The following is a 19,785-nucleotide window of genomic DNA, read 5'->3' on the forward strand; positions in this document are numbered from 1 at the left end:
GAGAAGGTATCTCAGAAGTAGTTCTGCGATGTCTGCTTCTGCCGACCACTCTCTACCACAAACACACACACACACAAGTGGCGATGCACTGCACAAGCAACTCACATGCCAAAATGTGAGTGCTGGAGTCGCTCTTGTTTCGACGTCGGTGCGAAATCTGTAAACCCAGTGGGTGCCGCGGTCAGTACGGCCAATAAACACCGGGGCATCGGCACCGGGGAGACAAAGGCGGCCAGACAAGTGGGTGGCGACTGCACCCCTCTCCTCCCCTCCCTCGCGCGTCGCGGCGACGCCGGCGATCGGCGGACGTCCATGCCGCGTCCCGAGCGGGACTCACGGGATGACCCCCGGCGCGAGGAATGAGCCGGCGTCTCCGCGCTTCACCCGTCGACTCCCGTCACTGACGGGGGAATGAAAGAGTCGCCCTGTCGTCAGCACGGTGGAATGCTTGCAACCCGTCTATTCCCCGTAACCGACCAACTTGCCCCGCGGTCACGCGAGGAGGCACGGACGATGCGTGCCGAGCAACTCCCGCTGCCGCCCAATGGGTTGCCCAGACTCGGCCTCGTTATAATATGCTGCCAGTTGCACTTCCTATGCCGTACGTGAGAAGTAGAGAGGGGGGGAGGGGGGTGGGGGGCACTAGGATTCAAACATGGTTAGGGTTCAATCTCGATTTGAAGTTTTCGTGACTGCAGGAATCCATCCTCTTTGGTTCTTTCGGTAAAGTCACGTAGGTAGAAAACTAAATAATACACCACGACGTTTCGATCGCAACGCAAGCATTCGTCGTCAGGTGGAAAGACACAGCAGCAGAACTTCTGAACAAGAAAGGGCTGCTGCAACACGAGGTTATATGTAGAGGTTTGAGGTGGGCGTCACCCAAGGGTTAAGTGGGCGGGGTCAGAGATGGAAGGAGCCCCGTCGCCGCAAGCATGCACAGTAGCTGCGCCAAAGGGGGATTGGCAATGTTGATGTACACGGAGCACAACGGGAAATGAGCCCCGTAGTCGCACACGAGCACCGTCTTCGTACGCACAGCAGCTGCGTTAAAGTGTCGCGATCGAAACGGCGTGATTTATTATTTATTTCTATACCTACGTGACTTTACCGAAAGAACCAAAGAGTGTGGTTAGGGTTTATAACTCGCTGACCCGCCCATACTGGACATCTGTGTAGAAGAGCTTCATAGCTCATCGGATTCCTCGTGCAGTCTAAATAAAGGTTCTGATTCTGATACCAGCCCGGCGAGCAACTCGGAATGGAAATGTTGCAAGTTGAATTTCCCGTTCGGGGTTTGATCCAGCCCATCATCTCCAAGAGGGTTCGACACAATTAGTACCACTTTGTGGGGTAGTCAACAGTGGTTGTCCTATGGATAAGCTCGCCGCCGACAAATGAATGTAGAAATGCCACCACTGGCTCCGGGCTGTTAAAGGGGCGACGATCAGCGTCGCCGTGCTCGTTTGAGAAACAAAATCACTTTGAAAAAACACACAAAAACAAACAATGTAGGCTACGGAGATTGCGATCATTCCACTCGTCAAATGTCCCTGGAACGATGAGCAGCGCGCGGCGCGCGCTCCCCTGCCGCACCCACCCCAGAACGCCGACCCCTCGCTCCTTCCTCGCTCCCCCATGGAGCGAGAGGCGGAGTCTCAATCACGAATGCGATCCCCCAGACGGCCAATCACAGCGCGATGCGCGCGTCCCATCAGCTTGAATATAAATCCCTCGGTTCCAATCGAGCGCAGCTGCAAAAACCTCCGAGGCGAGACGGCACCACCAGCACCTAGCCTGGTACGAGAACGCGACGATGCACGGCGTTGATGATGTTAATGACGTTGATGTTGACGATTATGTTCATGATGATGCTATCGACGACGACGATGATGATGATGATGACGATGACAATGACAATAATATAAATTGCCATGATGATATTGTCATTGGAAGTGGCGGAGCAATTCGCATGGGCAGCTGTGGCATTTGATTGGCACCGCGCTGTTCACTGCGTTTCGCGACATTTCTCTGGACGCCCACGTGTTTTAGCTGCGGTGCGCTTTGCTTGCATTCAGGGTGCGCGCAATGTCATTTATCTGGGCAAACTTATCTTAGAGGCATTTCAATGTATACTCTTTGGTTCTTTCGGTAAAGTCACGTAGTTAGAAATCAAATAACTCCGCGACTTTACCGAAAGAACCAAAAAGTTTGGATTCATGCAGTCACGAAAGCGTCAAATCAAGATTGAATTTCAATGTAATTTTAATGTCGATGCGTGCGTGCGTGCATACAAAGACTGCGGCCGCCGCCGCAGGCGAGCGCTTCCAGACGCGCGCGCCTGCGGCCGTCTGGAACGCTTCTTTCTTCCGATATTGGGAAGCCACTGGGGTAACTGTGGCACTTTTAAATCATCGTCATCATCTACATTGACAAACTCGTTTCTTTAGAGCTGAGTTTTGTGTTTAGTTTGATGTCCTTCCCCCGCACCTCCGATTATCACGGTTCGCTGCGTACGGCGTGAAAAGAAGTTCAACATAGACATCAATATTGGTGCGTTAATGTTGATGCCTCCTGTAACGCGGTTCTTCTGCTCCGATTTCGTTTGCTTCTTCCTTCTGCTCCTGCGGCTTTGGTCAATGCGGATGACCCAGGGCAATCTTGTGGAGTTCGATTCACGCCCACGGTCCTGGGCCTCCCTTAGGTCGACTCAGCCTCAAATGAGTACCTGGTGCGCAGCGTGTAAACGTCGCCACGAGGGACACAAAGGCGGCCGGGCGTGGTGCTGGTCACCCCCCATCGGCTCGTGTGCCGTGCCCAGCCTTCACCGGTGCTGCCACTCGCTAACAGCACTTGCCCCCGACAGCCTGTTCAGGGCTGTACGTGGGATCTTTGTCTTTATAGATAATGGTGCAGTAATGTCGATGCTTCCCAGCCACGCGGTTGTTCTCCTCTGATTCTGTTCGCTTCCCCTTGCCCCTGGTGCCTTCGGTTTGGCTTTGGTCAATGTACGATGTGAGGAGGCCCTCATCCAGCGGTGGACTGACAAACGGACTGATGAGCCCCGATGTGGGTGAATCTTGGCCCGTGTTGCCCCTTTCTTCTGTCGGGCCAATCACTGGCGATAGCAACGAGCGCACTTTCAAACGCAATCTTACATCCCCCTTGGTCAATCCACTGTTGGATGGAGGCCTCGCCACGCCGTGTCGGGCGTGGGGTGTTGTTTGATGGTGCTTCAGTGGCGGGTTTGCAATCCCGTAAGCTGGGAAATGCAACTCAAGGGGCGCCGGGCATTTAATTACCATTCAGTATCAATTAGCACGCACATTGTCTATGCGATGACAATTCACGTGAGACAGCCTGACTCAAACAAAAACAACTTTAAAAAGAGAGGCTTCAATTTGCGATAGTTTAACGAATTTTTCTCTCTCTCGACGATAAACAATCCGTGACAGAGATGACCTTCATTGGACTTTACGTGGCATCGCGATTTGCCTCTCTCTGTTCGGGGCGGAGGAGTGGCGATAGGGGGGGAAGAGTGCCCCAGGCATGGAGTGACGTTTCTGCCTCTCACTCACATCTTCTTCCTCTTCAAAAAAGTGCTGTTTTTGCTTTAAAAAAAAAACGGCTCACACTTAGCCGTCGGTAAGCATCGCCTGTGTACAGCCCTGCAAAGAGCCAGTGGTGGAAAAAGCCACGATTCCTAAGGCGCGGGGGCGAACTTACTAACGCGACAGCCACCTTGGACGATGGTGATGGCTGGTTACGTGTGATGTTTCAAATCAACACTTTCCAATGAAGACTTCAATTCAACACAGATGCCCACCTACTTACCTAGCCACCTACCTGCCTACCCAGCTGCCAACCTGCCTGTCTACTTGATTTGATATCTATCCGCCTACCTGCCTACCCAGCTACAAACCTATCTATGTACCTGCCTACCTTTTCACTTGGGGGTCATCCATAAATGACGTCACGCACCTAGGGGAGGTGGGGGGGGGTCAGACATTTTTGACGATGTGTGAGGAGGGGGGGGGGGTGGTTGAGAAATGTGACGTCACATCAAAATGCGCAACTTTAAATAAATATAGACAACAGGTTCTACTTAATGAAATAGACTTTTTAATAAATGTTTTCTCCTGCAACATCAGAGTGCAGCGGCACATTAAATACGCACTACAATGACAATAGTTTAAAGCGATTTGAATCTTTTTTTTTGGTGGTGGGGGGGGGCAGATCTTTATGACGTCATATTTGAGAGGGGGGGGGTCTGACTTTTTGTGACGCCGTGTGACGAAGAGAGGGGGGGGGGTCACAAATCGTCCAGAATCGCGTGACTTCATTTATGGACGGCCCCTTGCTACCTCGTTGCCTACCTTTACCTTGATACCCACAAGCACCTACGCAGCTATTCACCAACCGAGCCACCAACTCGCCTGCCTGCCTGCCCACGCACCGGCCGCGCGGTGCAAGCTACAACCGAGGGAGGTCACGATGCACGTCGCCTCGTGGACGACTTCACCCTCCCCATGCTCACATCGAACGCCCGCCACGTGGTGGAAACGTCCACGGCGACGGTCAAGCACGCGACGAGAGGGGAATGCGTTTCGTCTCAGCGCTTCCGCTCACGTCCGCGCAGGCAAATGAGCGCAGCCCCGAGGCTCTGCCGTTGAAGGGCACGAGGGAGTGGTGGCGCAGCTGACAGCGCAGTGCCACAAGCCTGCGGCGACCCGAGCAGAGTTCAATTCCCGGCCACGGCTAAACATCGGTTCAGCCGTGGCCGGGTGTCTGGACCGGTCCCTTGCGACCGGCCGCTTGCGAAGACGGCCGCTTGCGTTGTGGCCGAAACGTCGTGAGAATTTTATTGTGTTATTTTATTGTTTTGTTCTCATTCTACGTGACTTTACCGGAAGAACCAAAGAAGATCGGTCCTCAGAACTTCAGCACTCCACCAACCAGTACTGACCATCGCGGGGAAGTATGGCTAAATCATCCCCCCCCCACCCCCATCCCACGCCATGACGAACAAGGCGTGGCAAGGCCTTCACCACCCAGTGACGCTTTCATCCAGCAGTGGATTGAACATAGCTGAAAGGGCGCCACGGTGGATGATATGTTAACTACCTCACCTGCTATACAGGAGGCCGTGGGTTCGATCCCGACCCTGGCACCTGTATATTTGGAGTTTGCGTGTCTCTCTCCCCGTGGTCGCGTGGATTTTTTTTCTCCGGATCCTCCGGTTTTCCCCTCCAAATGTTGAATCAACATCACACGTTTAGAGCATTTGGCTGCGATACATTTCTACGTGATGAGAAGCCACTTCCTTTAGCTTTCATTTGTGGCCACGTCGCTTAAAAAAAGCCACATAGCTCAGTGGGGCTTACCTGGTAAAATATTTCTATTCTTGGTTTCTTTCGGTAAAGTCACGTAGAAGCGAAACAAAAAAAAAAAAAAGACATCACATCGTCTTTCCTGGAGTCGATAAAATTGGTACCACTTTGTGAGCAAGTCAGGAGTTATTGTCCTATGGAGAGACTTGCCCCCGTCATGGGAACGTGGAATTTCCGCCACTGGCTCAGAGTTGTAAAGAGGAGATGCGCACCGCCTGAATGCTGGAACACAGCGTGGTGGTGTGGTGGTGGTTGAACACAGTGGTGGTGGTGGTGGTGGTTGAACACAGTGTGGTGGTGGTGGTTCAACACAGTTGTGGTGGTTGAACACAGTGTGGTGGTGGTGGTGGTTGAACACAGCGTGGTGGTGGTGGTGGTTGAACTAGGGGAAAAAACGGTGATCCAATCTCCGACCCCAAGGAACAGGTTTGCAGATTTACTGAGCATTTCTGTGAGGTCCTGGGGGAGGGAAATCCCTAAGCCAGGAAAACATCGTGGCACAAAGTGAGGATGACCCTGCTGAGGCTGCGGTGCCTCAAATATTGGAAGAAGTCACCCCCTGTGAGTGGCTGGCTGAGGTGCCATCTGTTGAGGAAGTACTGAAGGCGATCCGGAGTCTGAGACCAGGAAAGGCAGCGGGCAAAGATGATCTCCCAAGCGAAATGCTGAGGGAGGGCGGCGTTTGTGCACAGACTGCCCTATATGACATCATAACAACAGTCTGGACCACTGGACGGGTTCCGCAGAATTGGAAGGATGCCCTGGTGGTCCCCCTGTGCGGTCCCCCCTTTTAAGAAGGGGGACCGCACAGACTGCAACAATTACAGGGGCATCTCACTCCTCAGTGTGCCGGGAAAGGTCCTGGCAAGGATTATTCAACATCGCCTTGCCAGGCACGCTGAGGAGAGGCTTGCGGAGCCCCAATGCGGTTTCAGGAAAGGGCGGTCCTGCACAGATGCCATATTTTCTGTCCGTCTGCTACAGCAGAGGTGTAGGGAATTCCAACAAGACCTATATCTCTGCTTTATTGACCTGGTCAAGGCCTATTATACTATCAGTAGGCCTGGGCTCTGGGTTGTTCTTCGTGCTTTTGGAGTACCTGACCATCTGCTCGCGATCATTAAGGACCTTCATGATGGTGAGCGGGCCCGGGTAAAACTACGTGGCTGGGAGTCAGAGCCATTCCCTGTACACCTTGGGGTGCGACAGGGATGTCCTCTGGCTCCCACATCATTTAACATCTATTTTGACCACGTAGTTCGTGAAGCCTTCAATAGCTGTACCGGGGGAATCTCCATATGGTACAGATATAATGGAAGGCTGATCGATGCCCGGGTGCAGTCAAGGGATGGCTCCCTATTGCTCAACCACGTTATGTATGCTGATGATTTGGTAATAGCTGCTCATTCAGAGGAGGAGTTGGAGACGCTGCTGCTGAGACTGGAGCGTGCCACTAAGAGGTGGGGCCTTTCCAGATTTAAAGCTTTCGTGACTGCTAGGATCCATACTCTTTGGTTCTATTGGGTATCATCAGCCCCACCAAAACTAAGCACCTGCCTGGGTATTTTGTACCATCGGACACTCCACCCCCACAACTCCCAATCGGTGATGGGGCAGTTGTGGAGATAGTGGAGAGTTTCCCATACCTGGGCAGTGTGCTTATGACCGGCTCCAGTCTAACAGCAGAGGTCTCACTCCGAATCAGTCGAGCGGCAATATCTTTTCATCGGCTGCGTAACGCTGTGTGGAAGCTACCTGGCCTGTCGCTCCGCACTAAGCTTCAGGTCTTCTCGGCCACGGTCATTCCCTCCCTTCTCTACGCTTGCGAAACGTGGACCCCCCTAATGGAACATCTTCGCTAGTTAGAAACATTTAGGCTGGCCTGCCTACGATCCATCCTGGGTTTAACCAGACTGGATTGTGTGTGGAGCTCACAAATCCTTGAAAGATCTGGGCAAGGTCCCATCGGTGAGCTCCTCTGGTGGGCAAGGCTGCGATGGCTGGGTCATGTAGCCCGCATGCTCAGTCACCGCATGCCGAAACAGCTTTTGTTCGGCCGGATTGAGGGGGCTAAACGGGCGCAGCACGGGCTAGAGAACAGATGGAGTGATGTGGTACAGGAGGACGTGGAGCTGAGTGGACTTGCCGATGACTGGTACCAGCGGTGTCAAGATCGGCCTCTGTGGAGGAGGCTCGTGAAGGATGCTACTGGGCAGTTGGAGGCAGTCGCCCTCCAACAACAACGGAGGGCAGAGGAGCGACGCTCACAACAACGAGCGGAGCGCCGGGTGGCTGAAGCACAGCAGGTTGGCACAGTAGGGGACACAGGTGGTGCACCAGCCAGTCATCTCAGTCAGTCGACCCGTGGCACCTGGGTCTGCCCCGTGACCTCCTGCCAGCGGGCGTTCGACAACTTCACGTGGCCTCAGGATGCACATAGCCTGGCACAGCGTCGTGGTGACGTCACCGCCACTTAGTGGCGAATGGCGGTTGTTGTTGTTGTTGAACACAGTGTGGTGGTTGAACACAGTGGTGGTGGTTGAACACAGTGTGGTGGTGGTGGTTGTGGTGGTGGTTGATCACAGTGTGGTGGTGGTGGTTGTTGAACACAGTGTGATGGTGGTTGAACACAGTGTGGTGGTGGTTGAACAGTTTAGTTTAAAGAAGATTACGGTGATGGTGATGGTTGAACAGTGTGGTGGTGGTGGTTGTTGAACACAGTGTGGTGGTGGTTGAGACCAAGGAGGACTCGCGAGTGAAGGCCATACTAAGAGTAACCTTGGCCAGTAGCGATCTCACACTTCGCTGCTGCGAGGATGACCAGAGTTTGCGTGGTCTGTGCTTTTTAACGGTGGTGGCGCTGCAGTTGGTGGTGGTCGAGATTTTGGGGGTTGCGGTGGAGGTGCCGGAGGTAGCTGTGGTGGTGGTGATGGCACTGTTGGTGGTGGTGATGGCACTGGTGGTGGTGGCACTGTTGGTGGTGGTGGCACTGTTGGTGGTGGTGATGGCACTGGTGGTGGTGGCACTGTTGGTGGTGGTGATGGCACTGTTGGTGGTGGTGATGGCACTGTTGGTGGTGGCACTGTTGGTGGTGGTGATGGCACTGTTGGTGGTGGTGATGGCACTGTTGATGGTGGCACTGTTGGTGGTGGTGGTGGTGGTGGCACTGTTGGTGGTGGTGATGGCACTGGTGGTGGTAGCACTGTTGGTGATGATGGCACTGTTGGTGGTGGTGATGATGGTCGAGGTCGTGGAGGTTAATGGAGGTGCTCGATGTGGACGACGCTGGTGGTGGTGGTGGTCGTGGAGGTTAATGGAGGTGCTCGATGTGGATGGCACTAGGTGGTGGTGGTGGTGGTGGTCGTGGAAGTTAATGGAGGTGCTCAATGTGGATGGTACTGGCGGTGGCGGTGGTGGTGGTTAATGGAGGTGCTCGATGTGGACGACGCTGGTGGTGGTGGTGGTGGTCGTGGAGGTTAATGGAGGTGCTCGATGTGGATGGCACTGGCGGTGGCATTGACCGTGGCGGGGTTTGCGATGTCCGTCTCGGTCGCGCGCAGCCCAAAACGCGCACCGCATCGTCGCCATGCAGATGAACGTGAACAACTACACCGCCCCACCGCAAGCCGTGGCATACAATCCCGCCGCGCCGCAACCCGTGGCTTTCTTGCCTACCCCGCCGCAGCTGCCCGGCTATGGATACGCGCCGCAGCAACAGCCCACCGCGCCTCCTACCAACGGTGAGAGACCCGAGCGCGCAACTCGCAGCCCGGGTGCCGGGTTGACCCGTGTCGTGCCACGTTCTTTGTTACAGGAGCGGCGTCTCGTGCGTTCACGTTGCGCTTCCTCTTATTCTGACATCCAGCGTGCTGTGAACTAAGAGACGCCGGGGCCATGGCACGGCACGGGGAGTGTTTCAGTGACGCGAGAGGAGTCGTTCGCCAAGTCAACCCGCAGCTGAGGAATTGTCGTCCGCGGAGGGGATGGACACGTGACTGCTAGGCACAGCCGTGTGTGTGGTATGTGTGTGGTGTGCGTGTGTGGTGTGCGTGGTGTGCGCGTAGTGTGTGTGGTGTGCGTAGTGTGGTGAGTCCGTGTGGTGTGTGCGTGTGGTGTGTGGGGTGTGTGTAGTAGTCGTAGATGGAGACGGAGTCGTAGTAGGAATTAAACACTTTTATTGATGTCCTTAACAACGATTCCCTAGGTCCTTAACACGAAGGGGTAACGGCCCATTCTACCCACAACCTAGGGAGGTACAGCCTCCGGGCTAGCTTACTCTAGCTTTGGGTCTGACTACTACTCTAACCCTCCGGTTAGCCGGACCTAGGGGAGGCTGACCCACCGCTGGCACCGGTGGGTCTTCGACCACTGGCCCGTCCAGACCCGGCCCTGAGAAGGACGTTGGGCTGAGGGAACCTCAGGGTCCTAGCCTGCTGATCGCTGGTACCACACTGAGCCCCGGCCCTCAGAAGGACGTCGGGGCATGGGGTCCAGGATCTCCTCTTCAGGCGGCTCCACGGCTTCGGCTTGAGACGGACTGCCTCCTGCTCTCAGGAGCCCGCCTTTTATATGATTTCCCACCGAGGGGCGGGGTTTCCGAGGGATCACAGATCCCTGCTTGTTCGACCCCACTTTCTGTCTAGGACCAGGGTTATGGGGGATCCCACACACACACACTCCACAGCCTCCACCCCTCGGGCGGGGTCTCAATCAGGGTTATGAATGACCCCGCTCTGGTAGGTACTGTGTAGGGTGTGCGTGTTTACAGAGTGACCACCACGTGTGTACCACGTACGTGGAACTTCTATCGCACCACCGATACGTAACTGCGGCATTCGGAGAGGCGGGGGGAGATGAGAGGCGCACGAGAGGAGATGCACCTGATATTAGGGTTGCCGGGGTTAAAGCAATGCAAGAAACCCTCGAATATCCCGGGGGGGGGGGGGGGGGCTTACGTTCTTGAAAAATCCCGCAAAAGCCAAAGCCGCGATATTCAATGCTTAAACCGGACCTAAATACTGGGTTTTAGGTGCACGGCAACCACAAAAGGACATCACAATTTAAATAAGTACCGTACCGTAGGCCAAATAAACTGAAAACTAAATAATAAAAAAATCAACGTGTGCAGTGTAAGTACTGAGGCGCACACACTATATTTGTGGAGGCAACGCGTTTAATAAACAACTCACTGATCACCGGGTTCGATTGTTACTGTCCTAGACTGTTCGCTATGTGTGTGCGAGTTAGCTATCGCCGGGTCGGTAGCACACTGGCCACGAACCCACGTCCCCCCCCCCCCCGACTAAACCTACACGACGACGAAGAGCGGCAGCCAAGAACGAAGAGCAGAGTCCTGAAGAGTGCAGATGCCTCTTCAGTGGATTCCCAAAACGAGCCCCGATTCACCTCGGCGCTCCCCCTTTATCCCCTGTTAAAAAAACCCAAAACAAAATAAACATTCCGACACAATGAATAGGAGTGTACTGAATCAATACTGGGCTTTCCCGTGAAGATGATCCAAGGTGTGTGTGGTGTGGGTGTGTGTGTGGTGTGTGTGTGGTGTGTGTGTGTGGTGTGTGTGTGGTGTGTGTGGAGTGTGTGTGTGTGATGTGTGTGTGTGGTGTGTGTGTGGTGTGTATGTGTGTGGTGTGTGTGTGGTGTGTGTATGGTGTGTGTGTGTGGTGTGTGTGGTGTGTATGTGTGTGGTGTGTGTGTGGTGTGTGTGTGGTGTGTATGTGTGTGGTGTGTGTGTGGAGTGTGTGTGGTGTGTGTGGTGTGTATGTGTGTGGTGTGTGTGTGGTGTGTGTGGTGTGTATGTGTGTGGTGTGTGTGTGGAGTGTGTGTGGTGTGTGTGTGGTGTGTATGTGGTGTGTGTGTGTGGTGTGTATGTGTGTGTGGTGTGTGTGTGTGGTGTGTGTGTGTGGTGTGTGTGTGTGGTGCGTGTGTGCGTGTGGTGTGTGTGTGTGTGTGGTGTGTGTGTCGTGTGGTGTGTGGTGTGTGTGTGGTGTGTGTGTGTGGTGTGTGTGGTGTGTGTGTGTGTGTGATGTGTGTGCGTGTGGTGTGTGTGTGTGTGGTGTGTGGTGTGTGTGTGTGGTGTGTGTGGTGTGTGTGGTGTGTATGTGTGTGGTGTGTGTGTGTGGTGTGTGTGTGTGGTGCGTGTGTGCGTGTGGTGTGTGTGTGTGTGGTGTGTGTGTGGTGTGGTGTGTGTGGTGTGTGTGTGGTGTGTGTGTGGTGTGTGTGTGGTGTGTGGTGTGTGTATGGTGTGTGTGTGTGGTGTGTGTGGTGTGTATGTGTGTGGTGTGTGTGTGGTGTGTGTGTGGTGTGTATGTGTGTGGTGTGTGTGTGGAGTGTGTGTGGTGTGTGTGGTGTGTATGTGTGTGGTGTGTGTGTGGTGTGTGTGTGGTGTGTATGTGTGTGGTGTGTATGTGTGTGGTGTGTGTGTGGAGTGTGTGTGGTGTGTGTGTGGTGTGTATGTGTGTGGTGTGTGTGTGTGGTGTGTATGTGTGTGTGGGGTGTGTGTGTGGTGTGTGTGTGTGTGTGGTGCGTGTGTGCGTGTGGTGTGTGTGTGTGTGTGGTGTGTGTGTCGTGTGGTGTGTGGTGTGTGTGTGGTGTGTGTGTGGTGTGTGTGGTGTGTGTGTGTGTGATGTGTGTGCGTGTGGTGTGTGTGTGTGTGGTGTGTGGTGTGTGTGTGTGGTGTGTGTGGTGTGTGTGGTGTGTATGTGTGTGGTGTGTGTGTGTGGTGTGTGTGTGTGGTGCGTGTGTGCGTGTGGTGTGTGTGTATGTGGTGTGTGTGTGGTGTGGTGTGTGTGGTGTGTGTGTGGTGTGTGTGTGGTGTGTGTGTGGTGTGTGGTGTGTGTGGTGTGTGTGTGTGATGTGTGTGTGGTGTGTGTGTGGTGTGTGTGTGGTGTGTGTGGTGTGTGTGGTGTGTGTGTGTGGTGTGTGTGGTGTGTGTGTGGTGTGTGTGGTGTGTGTGGTGTGTGTGTGGTGTATGTGGTGTGTGTGTGGTGTGTGTGTGGTGTGTGTGGTGTGTGTGGTGTGTGGTGTGTGTGTGTGGTGTGTGTGTGTGGTGTGTGTGTGGTGTGTGTGTGGTGTGTGTGGTGTGTATGTGTGTGGTGTGTGTGTGTGGTGTGTGTGTGTGGTGTGTGTGTGGTGTGTGTGTGCGGTGTGTGTGTGGTGTGTGTGTGCGTGTGTGTGTGGTGTGTGTGGTGTGTGTGGTGTGTGGTGTGTGTGTGGTGTGTGTGCGTGTGTGTGTGCGTGTGTGTGTGGTGTGTGTGGTGTGTGTGTGTGGTGTGTGTGTGTGGTGTGTGTGTGGTGTGTGTGTGGTGTGTGTGGTGTGTGTGTGTGGTGTGTGTGGTGTGTGTGTGGTGTGTGGTGTGGGTGGTGTGTGTGGGGTGTGTGGTGTGTGTGTGGTGTGTATGTGTGTGGTGTGTGGTGTGTGTGTGGTGTGTGTGTGCGTGTGTGTGTGGTGTGTGTGGTGTGTGTCTGGTGTGTGGTGTGTGTGTGTGGTGTGTGTGTGTGTGGTGTGTGTGTGTGGTGTGGTGTGTGTGTGGTGTGTGTGGTGTGTGTGTGTAGTGGTGTGTGTGGAATGTGTGTGTTTGTGGTGTGTGTGGTGTGTGTATGGTGTGTGTGGTGTGTGTGTGTGGTGTGGTGTGTGTGGTGTGTGTGGTGTGTGTGTGTGTGGAGAGCAGTAGTGCTACGGTTAGGGCGCTGCAGGTTGTGTACGAGGGCAGTTGACGCGGGCCAACTCTGTTAAGAGGGCACCACGGCGGAGAGATGTTAACTACCTCGCCTGGTGTACAGGAGGTTTGGGTTCAATTCCGACCCTGACGCCTGCTGCTGTATATTTGGAGTTCGCGTGTCTCTCTCCCCGTGATCGCGTGGATTTTTCTCACGGTCCTCCGGCTTCCCCCCTCCACATTTAGAATCAACATCACGCGTTTAGAGTAATTTGGGGGGGTCTGTAACTTTCCACATGACGATCAGCCACTTCGTTGAGCTGCCATTTGTGATAGCCAGGTCGCTTCTGAAAAAGAACTATAGAGTTCAGTGGGCCTTATCTGGTAAAATAAAAAAATACTATCATAGTTTGGTTTAAGTAAGAGAGAAAAATCACGACAAATGCCATCAGCGCAGCGACCCAAACATCGATCACCCCCTGGTCTCCAGGGCGACAACTCAAGCCACGCCAATGGCCCTGGAGGAGGAATCCGATGAGCTATGAAGCTCTTTTTCACAGATGTCCAGTGGACATCGCCAGTTCCCGATTTAGGCACAAGCTATGCAAGCTACAGCTTCGGGCCTCATAGTATGAAGAGGCCTCTAAATACGAACAATTAAAGACGAATAATACGAAGATTCACTTTTCACATACTTGGTAGCACCTTCTCCTGTGTATATATATTTTTATATTTATATTTCCATTGACATATTAAAATAAGAGTCCACTTTTATTTTGGTAATGGTGTGGAGCAGCGGCTAAAGCTTGACATAGTTTCTGGGGCCCCCATCATGTCATAACCAGCCCTGTTCATCGGTGTTGCAGTCACAGCGGCATTTGCTGCTGTTGTTTAACATTGTTGTTGTTGACCGACAGACGGACAGAACATCATCGTCATCAACAACCAGCCGGCAGCTGCGCCGGTAGCCGCTCAGTCACCGGCCGTGGCGCAGCAGGCCATCGGGCCCGCGTCCAGAGGCGCGGCCTTCGTGAACCCGGTCCTCAACACGGATGATCCGGCCAACACCGTGTGCCCGTCCTGCCAGCAGCGCGTGCAGACGCTGACGCGCGGCGTCAATGGGACCTTGACATGGGTCGTGGCCGGATCGCTCTTCTTTCTTGGGTGAGAGGTGGCGGCGGCGGCGGCGCCCGGGGGCTCGTGGTTTGGTTCGGTTGCTCGGTGGTTGTGCGGGTGGTTGTGTGGGTGGGTAGGTGGGGTGGTTTGGTTGGTGGGTGGTTGTGTGGATGGGTGGGTCTGTGGATGGGTGGTTGTGCTGGTGGTGGTTGTGTGGGTGAGTAGGTTGGTTTGGTTGTGCGGGTGGTTGTGTGGGTGGGTAGATGGGTGGTTGTGCGGGTGGTTGTGTGGTGGGTAGGTGGGTGGTTTGGTTGGTGGGTAGGTGGTTGGTTTGGTTGGTGGGTGGTTGTGTGGGTGGGCGGATGGGTGGTTGTGCGGGTGTTTGTGTGGGTGGGTAGGTGGGTGGTTGGTTGGTTTGGTTGGTGGGTGGGTGGGTAAATGTGTGGGTGCGTGGGCGGTTGGGTGCATACTTGGTTTGGTGGTTGGGTGGTTGCTTGGCAGGCCGGCGGTAGCGGTGGTGGCTACGCACGTGGCCTGCCAATTCAGCCGTGTGGAGAGCCCCCGAGGTGGTTGGTGCGTCGCACAAAAGTCGTGGAACGGCTTCTCCCGTGTAGGCGTCTCGAAGAGGTGCCGTAACTTTTGCCTGGCTCGCCAAGAGGAGAAGGGTGGTCACGGAAAAATGTGGACTCATTTCCATCTGTTCCTCCTGTGTGAGATAGTTGTGTTGTCCCTTTGCACGCGTGGGTTTCCTCCGCACGTGCAAACACTAGGCTGAAAACAACTTAATGTGTAGGGGTTTGCAGAGCTTGGGCAATTGTTGGCAACGGCGGCACACCATCTGGCTGCTGCCCTCTCGCTTCGCCTGTGGTTCCTTGCACGTCGTAAGTCGCGCTCTCTCTCTTCGGTAGACAGCCGAATACCGTGCTGGCAGGCGGCGCGTTACAAAATGTAACTTCTCAGCATCGTCGCCAGCGTCGTTAAACCAAAGGGATGCTTTTGTCGTTCAAAGTGGACTTTTTTGAGAGCGTCCACCGGGCCAAGGGCAAACCGACTCCCGAGTTCCTAGCGGCGAACCTCTGCCATCAGTGCCGGGAATGTCGTGGCGAAGCTTTGGCGATGTCTGCGAAAGCAGGCCTGGCTCGGGGGGGGGGGGGGGGGGGTTGAGGGGGGGCAGCAGAACTGTTGTGTTGGGGGGGGGGCACTGTAACAGTGGGTGGAGGGGGGCCAAACGGAAATTTGGTGGTTTAGGGTCCAACCCAGCGCCTCCTGGAGCGCCGGCCGTGAACCGAAATGATGCAGCCAAGGAAGGATGCAGGCCCTGTGCCCAGCCACGCTCTCGCTGCTGATATATCTGCAGGAATGTATGAAATGTACCTGTGCAATTTGTACTTCTATACTTGATTTCTTTTTAGCCACGTGCTTACTGAACCTTTCTCTCCCTTGTGTTCGTATCGTATTTTTTTCACGGTAACGAGGAGATGTTAACTACCTCGCCTGGTATACAGGAGGTCGTGGGTTCGATCCCGGACCCTGTGAGATGTTAACTACCTCGCCTGGTATACAGGAGGTCGTGGGTTCGATCTCGGACCCTGTGAGATGTTAACTACCTCGCCTGGTATACAGGAGGTCGTGGGTTCGATCCCGGACCCTGTGAGATGTTAACTACCTCGCCTGGTATACAGGAGGTCGTGGGTTCGATCCCGGACCCTGTGAGATGTTAACTACCTCGCCTGGTATACAGGAGGTCGTGGGTTCGATCCCAGACCCTGTGAGATGTTAACTACCTCGCCTAGTGTACAGGAGGTCGTGGGTTCGATCCCAGACCCTGTGAGATATTAACTACCTCGCATGGTATACAGGAGGTCGTGGGTTCGATCCCAGACCCTGTGAGATGTTAACTACCTCGCCTGGTATACAGGAGGTCGTGGGTTCGATCCCGGACCCTGTGAGATGTTAACTACCTCGCCTGGTATACAGGAGGTCGTGGGTTCGATCTCAGACCCTGTGAGATGTTAACTACCTCGCCTAGTATACAGGAGGTCGTGGGTTCGATCCCAGACCCTGTGAGATGTTAACTACCTCGCCTGGTATACAGGAGGTCGTGGGTTCGATCCCAGACCCTGTGAGATGTTAACTACCTCGCCTGGTATACAGGAGGTCGTGCGTTCGATCCCGGTCCCTGTGAGATGTTAACTACCTCGCTTGGTATGCAGAACGTCGTGGGTTCGATCCCGGACCTTGTGAGATGTTAACTACCTCGCCTGGTATACAGGAGGTCGTGGGTTCGATCCCGACCTGCTGCTGTATATTTGGAATGTGCATGTTCTCTCTGTCTCTCCCATGGTCGCTTGGATTTTTTTCCGCGTCCTCCGGTTTTTGTCCTCCACAATTAGAATGAACATCACGCCTTTTGATGATTTGTCTGCTGTATATTTCCACGTGATAAGCCACTTCGTTGGGCTATCATTTGTGGCCAGGTTCCTTTTACAAAAGAGCTATATAGCTCAGTGGGCATTATTTGTTAATCCAAAAATATAAATTTTCCGTGGATCTTTATGCCAAATACCACTAATATAGGTATAAAATATGCTTCAGGTAAAAAAAATTAGTTTGTTAATGAACAAATCAAAATTAGTAGTTTCGAATGTAATCTTCTTTTATTACAAAAGTCCATTAAAAACACACGCACACTCAAACAAGTTTGAAAAATCCTTTCCTGTTCCCGCGCAGAAGACTCTGCCCACTAAGTGGATAGCAGCAGTGCCACGCCAATCAACATCAATCAAACTCCGCCCACTGTGTGTAAAGATATTGCAACTACTGTACTGAAGAGGCGATCACGTGGATTTCGGATTAACCGGAGCATTTATTTGGTCGGTTTAAGCACGTGACCTGTCGTAAACATTTACAAGAATAACAAATGTATAACTGTTTTAGGTTATTAATTTGGGCCTAAGGGAAAATCCATGACGCATTAATTTGTCAAAATCTCAGGTGCGCGGTTAATCCGCAAATCGGATAAACCGCACGCGGATAATCGAGAGTCTATTGTAGTTTACAGTTATTTTTTATAGTTTTAGTTTAGGCCCCCGCGCCCCCCTACTGGACATCTGCGAAAAACAGCTTCATAGCTCATCAGATTCCTCCGGGATAAATAAAGATTGTTACTCTGAAGACGTGATGGCTATCCGTCGTGACTAACTACGGAGTGGCAGCCAACGAGGGAGCGATGAAATTGGATCGCTTGCAGGGGCTGTACAAGTTGTTGCATCGCCGGGCCACGAGCGACGACGATGGCATGGGGGGAGGCTTTCGTTCGACAGCGGCCGAGGAGGACGATGAAAACGTCACAATGGCAACGTCCAAATCGGGTTGGTAACAACGTGAGATCGCTCAACTTGTCCTGCCGTATTCTCTTCCACACAGCTGCTGGCCGTTCTGCATCATCCCCCTGTTCTGCAAAAAGTGCCAGGACATCGAGCACACCTGCCCGTCCTGTCAAGGCCACATCTACACCTACAAGAAAATGTGAGCACGTGGCACCATTGCCACGTGCACGCGGGCGTCGTGTGTGGGTTCGGCCGTCCGATCGTTATCTGAGCACACGGCGCCTGTGGGCCACGTCTGTGGTCTGTAAGTCACCCCGCCCATTACTCAGATAGCCCCGCCCACTACTTAGCTAGCCCCGCCTACTGCTGAAAGGCAACAGACTCGGACACTCGATGAAAATCACCGGTCATCGATCAGCCCCATATATATGTGTAAGAAAGTAGGCGTGGCTTTGCCCTTAGGGGCGTGTCTCTGCCCATATATGTTCTTGTGAAACCCCAATCGAGGTGGCCATTTACTACTATAATGAGCCAAGAATGTCTGTGTGTCCCGCGCGTGACGTGACTCCACGTCGACCAGCCCTCCTCATTAATAATCATGAAGAGGTGACGTCCTCCAAATGGACACCTCCCCCCCCATCCATTAATAATAATTAGCGGGTGACGTCCCTCCATATGGGGGGAGGGGCGAGGCGCCTCCTCCCCCCGACTCAGCGTAAACTTACAACCCTCGCTACAAAGGCAGAACCTTCACGTCACGCGATCTCCGTGACGCTGTTGTTGAGACATCAAAGTAAAAAGGACGTCATGATGAAATAAGTCTGTGTCACCGCGGCCTTACGAATTTCACACGAATTGATGCAATGAATATATCACGTCGCGTTCTGCTTTTCGCTTGCAAGTTTCAGATTTACTGCAATACACCCGTCCTTGGACGGGCAAAAGGCTAGTTACGACTATAATGAGTCAAGAATGTCTGTTTGTGTGTAACGTGCGTGACGTCACTCCACATGCCGCACCCCCCCTCCACCTCATGAATATTCATGAGCGGGTGGATTTTTACACTCAGGCAGAAGGTTGAGCGGAAATGGGTTTTTTTGGCAAATTCGCTTTAAGTTTGACGTTTCTTTATTGAAAGTGTATCTAATAAAGGATTCTACGCAGCAACAAAGTGGATTTAGTGTCTTTATTTATTTCTTCAGCACTTGAGACAAAAGGTAAGTCTAATTTATGCTTCTATATTATGCTAAAATAGTCATTTCTCAGTGATTTTCCAGATATTTGATCGAATTCCAATTTATTTCAACCCCAGCGACCGAAAGCAGAACAGAATAAAGTATCAGAGCAGTGAATTTGAACAAATTGAAGGTCGGTTTCATACAGTGCTACAGCGACATGAAGTGAGGTGTTTTATGACTTCGTTTTGTGCAAGAATCACTGCCATTAATACAGTGCTACAGCGAACTGCAGTGAAGTGTTCGATGACGTACGTTCGTGCAGGATTCACTGCCATGAAATTTGCACAAGATACAGTTATACTCCGGTTCAAACTTTTCGTAAATGTTACAGCTTCCGTCCTAGGACGGGCAAACAGAGCCCGTTGACCCCCCGGTATTCTTGTGCCGGGAAATTGAGTTTTCAGGTCCATACGAGGACCAAAAATTAGTTTTGTGTTAATTTGTTTGTGTTTTTCCCTTGTGATGGGACTTTGTATGATGAACGTTGAGATTTGTAAGGGGCATTGGGTGACCAATGAGGTCTGAATTGGTCTCTAATAATGTAGGGCACTGACAAGGGGTTGACGGATATGGTTTTATCGATCCGAAAGCCATGCTAGGGTGTCGATTTGTGAAGGGCTAAATCACTGCGTCCGTTCATTGGCAAGCGATCCACGGATGGAGTTATCCCATTGGTTAGTATAGCGTCATATGAAACGCCCCCCTGTTTTTGATTGACTAATATTTGCATGGGGGCAGGGGGTGCCTTGCCCCCCCCCCCCCCTCTGGTGGCCAAAGCTACGAGTTGGGCCCTCCTTGACAACCACCAATACAGAGTTAAAAAAAAAATAACAAAAGCTTATTTAAAACGCGGTGCGATTTTTTTTTTGCACATGAAAATGCGTTTGTTTACGTTTTATCTTAATGAGAACGGTAACTTTTGGCTTCCGCAAAGTGTAGGAAAATCACAATATTGGGGCCCCCACCTAACCCATCGCCGCACCCCCTGTGCTGACGATGTCGTTACCCTGTCACTGATGATTGGTGGTGATTGGCT

General features: G+C 52.9%; 1 protein-coding gene across 1 annotated transcript; it reads left to right on the top strand.

Moving 5' to 3' along the window:
• Nucleotides 1-1,710: 1,710 nt before the first annotated feature.
• Nucleotides 1,711-18,840, top strand: LOC116958643 (lipopolysaccharide-induced tumor necrosis factor-alpha factor homolog). The gene is made up of 4 exons (XM_032981378.2): nt 1,711-1,800; nt 8,951-9,130; nt 13,984-14,230; nt 17,609-18,840. The coding sequence occupies exons 2-4, from the start codon at nt 8,977-8,979 to the stop codon at nt 17,712-17,714; spliced, it is 507 nt and encodes a 168-aa protein (XP_032837269.2). The 5' UTR covers nt 1,711-1,800; nt 8,951-8,976; the 3' UTR covers nt 17,715-18,840.
• Nucleotides 18,841-19,785: the final 945 nt, after the last annotated feature.

Source organism: Petromyzon marinus, chromosome 3 (genome assembly GCF_048934315.1).
Source record: "Petromyzon marinus isolate PM22_M1 ecotype Great Lakes invasive population chromosome 3, UKy_Petmar_22M1.pri1.0, whole genome shotgun sequence".
NCBI classification, from domain to species: Eukaryota; Metazoa; Chordata; class Hyperoartia; order Petromyzontiformes; family Petromyzontidae; genus Petromyzon; species Petromyzon marinus.

What these genes read in the sequence shown, in the direction of transcription:
- LOC116958643 (XM_032981378.2), top strand. Translation starts at nt 8,977, where the DNA reads ATGCAGATGAACGTGAACAACTACACCGCCCCACCGCAAGCCGTGGCA. An exon ending in CACCGCGCCTCCTACCAACG is followed by an intron (nt 9,131 to 13,983) that starts GTGAGAGACCCG and finishes GTTGACCGACAG; the next exon opens with ACGGACAGAACATCATCGTC. An exon ending in GGATCGCTCTTCTTTCTTGG is followed by an intron (nt 14,231 to 17,608) that starts GTGAGAGGTGGC and finishes TCTTCCACACAG; the next exon opens with CTGCTGGCCGTTCTGCATCA.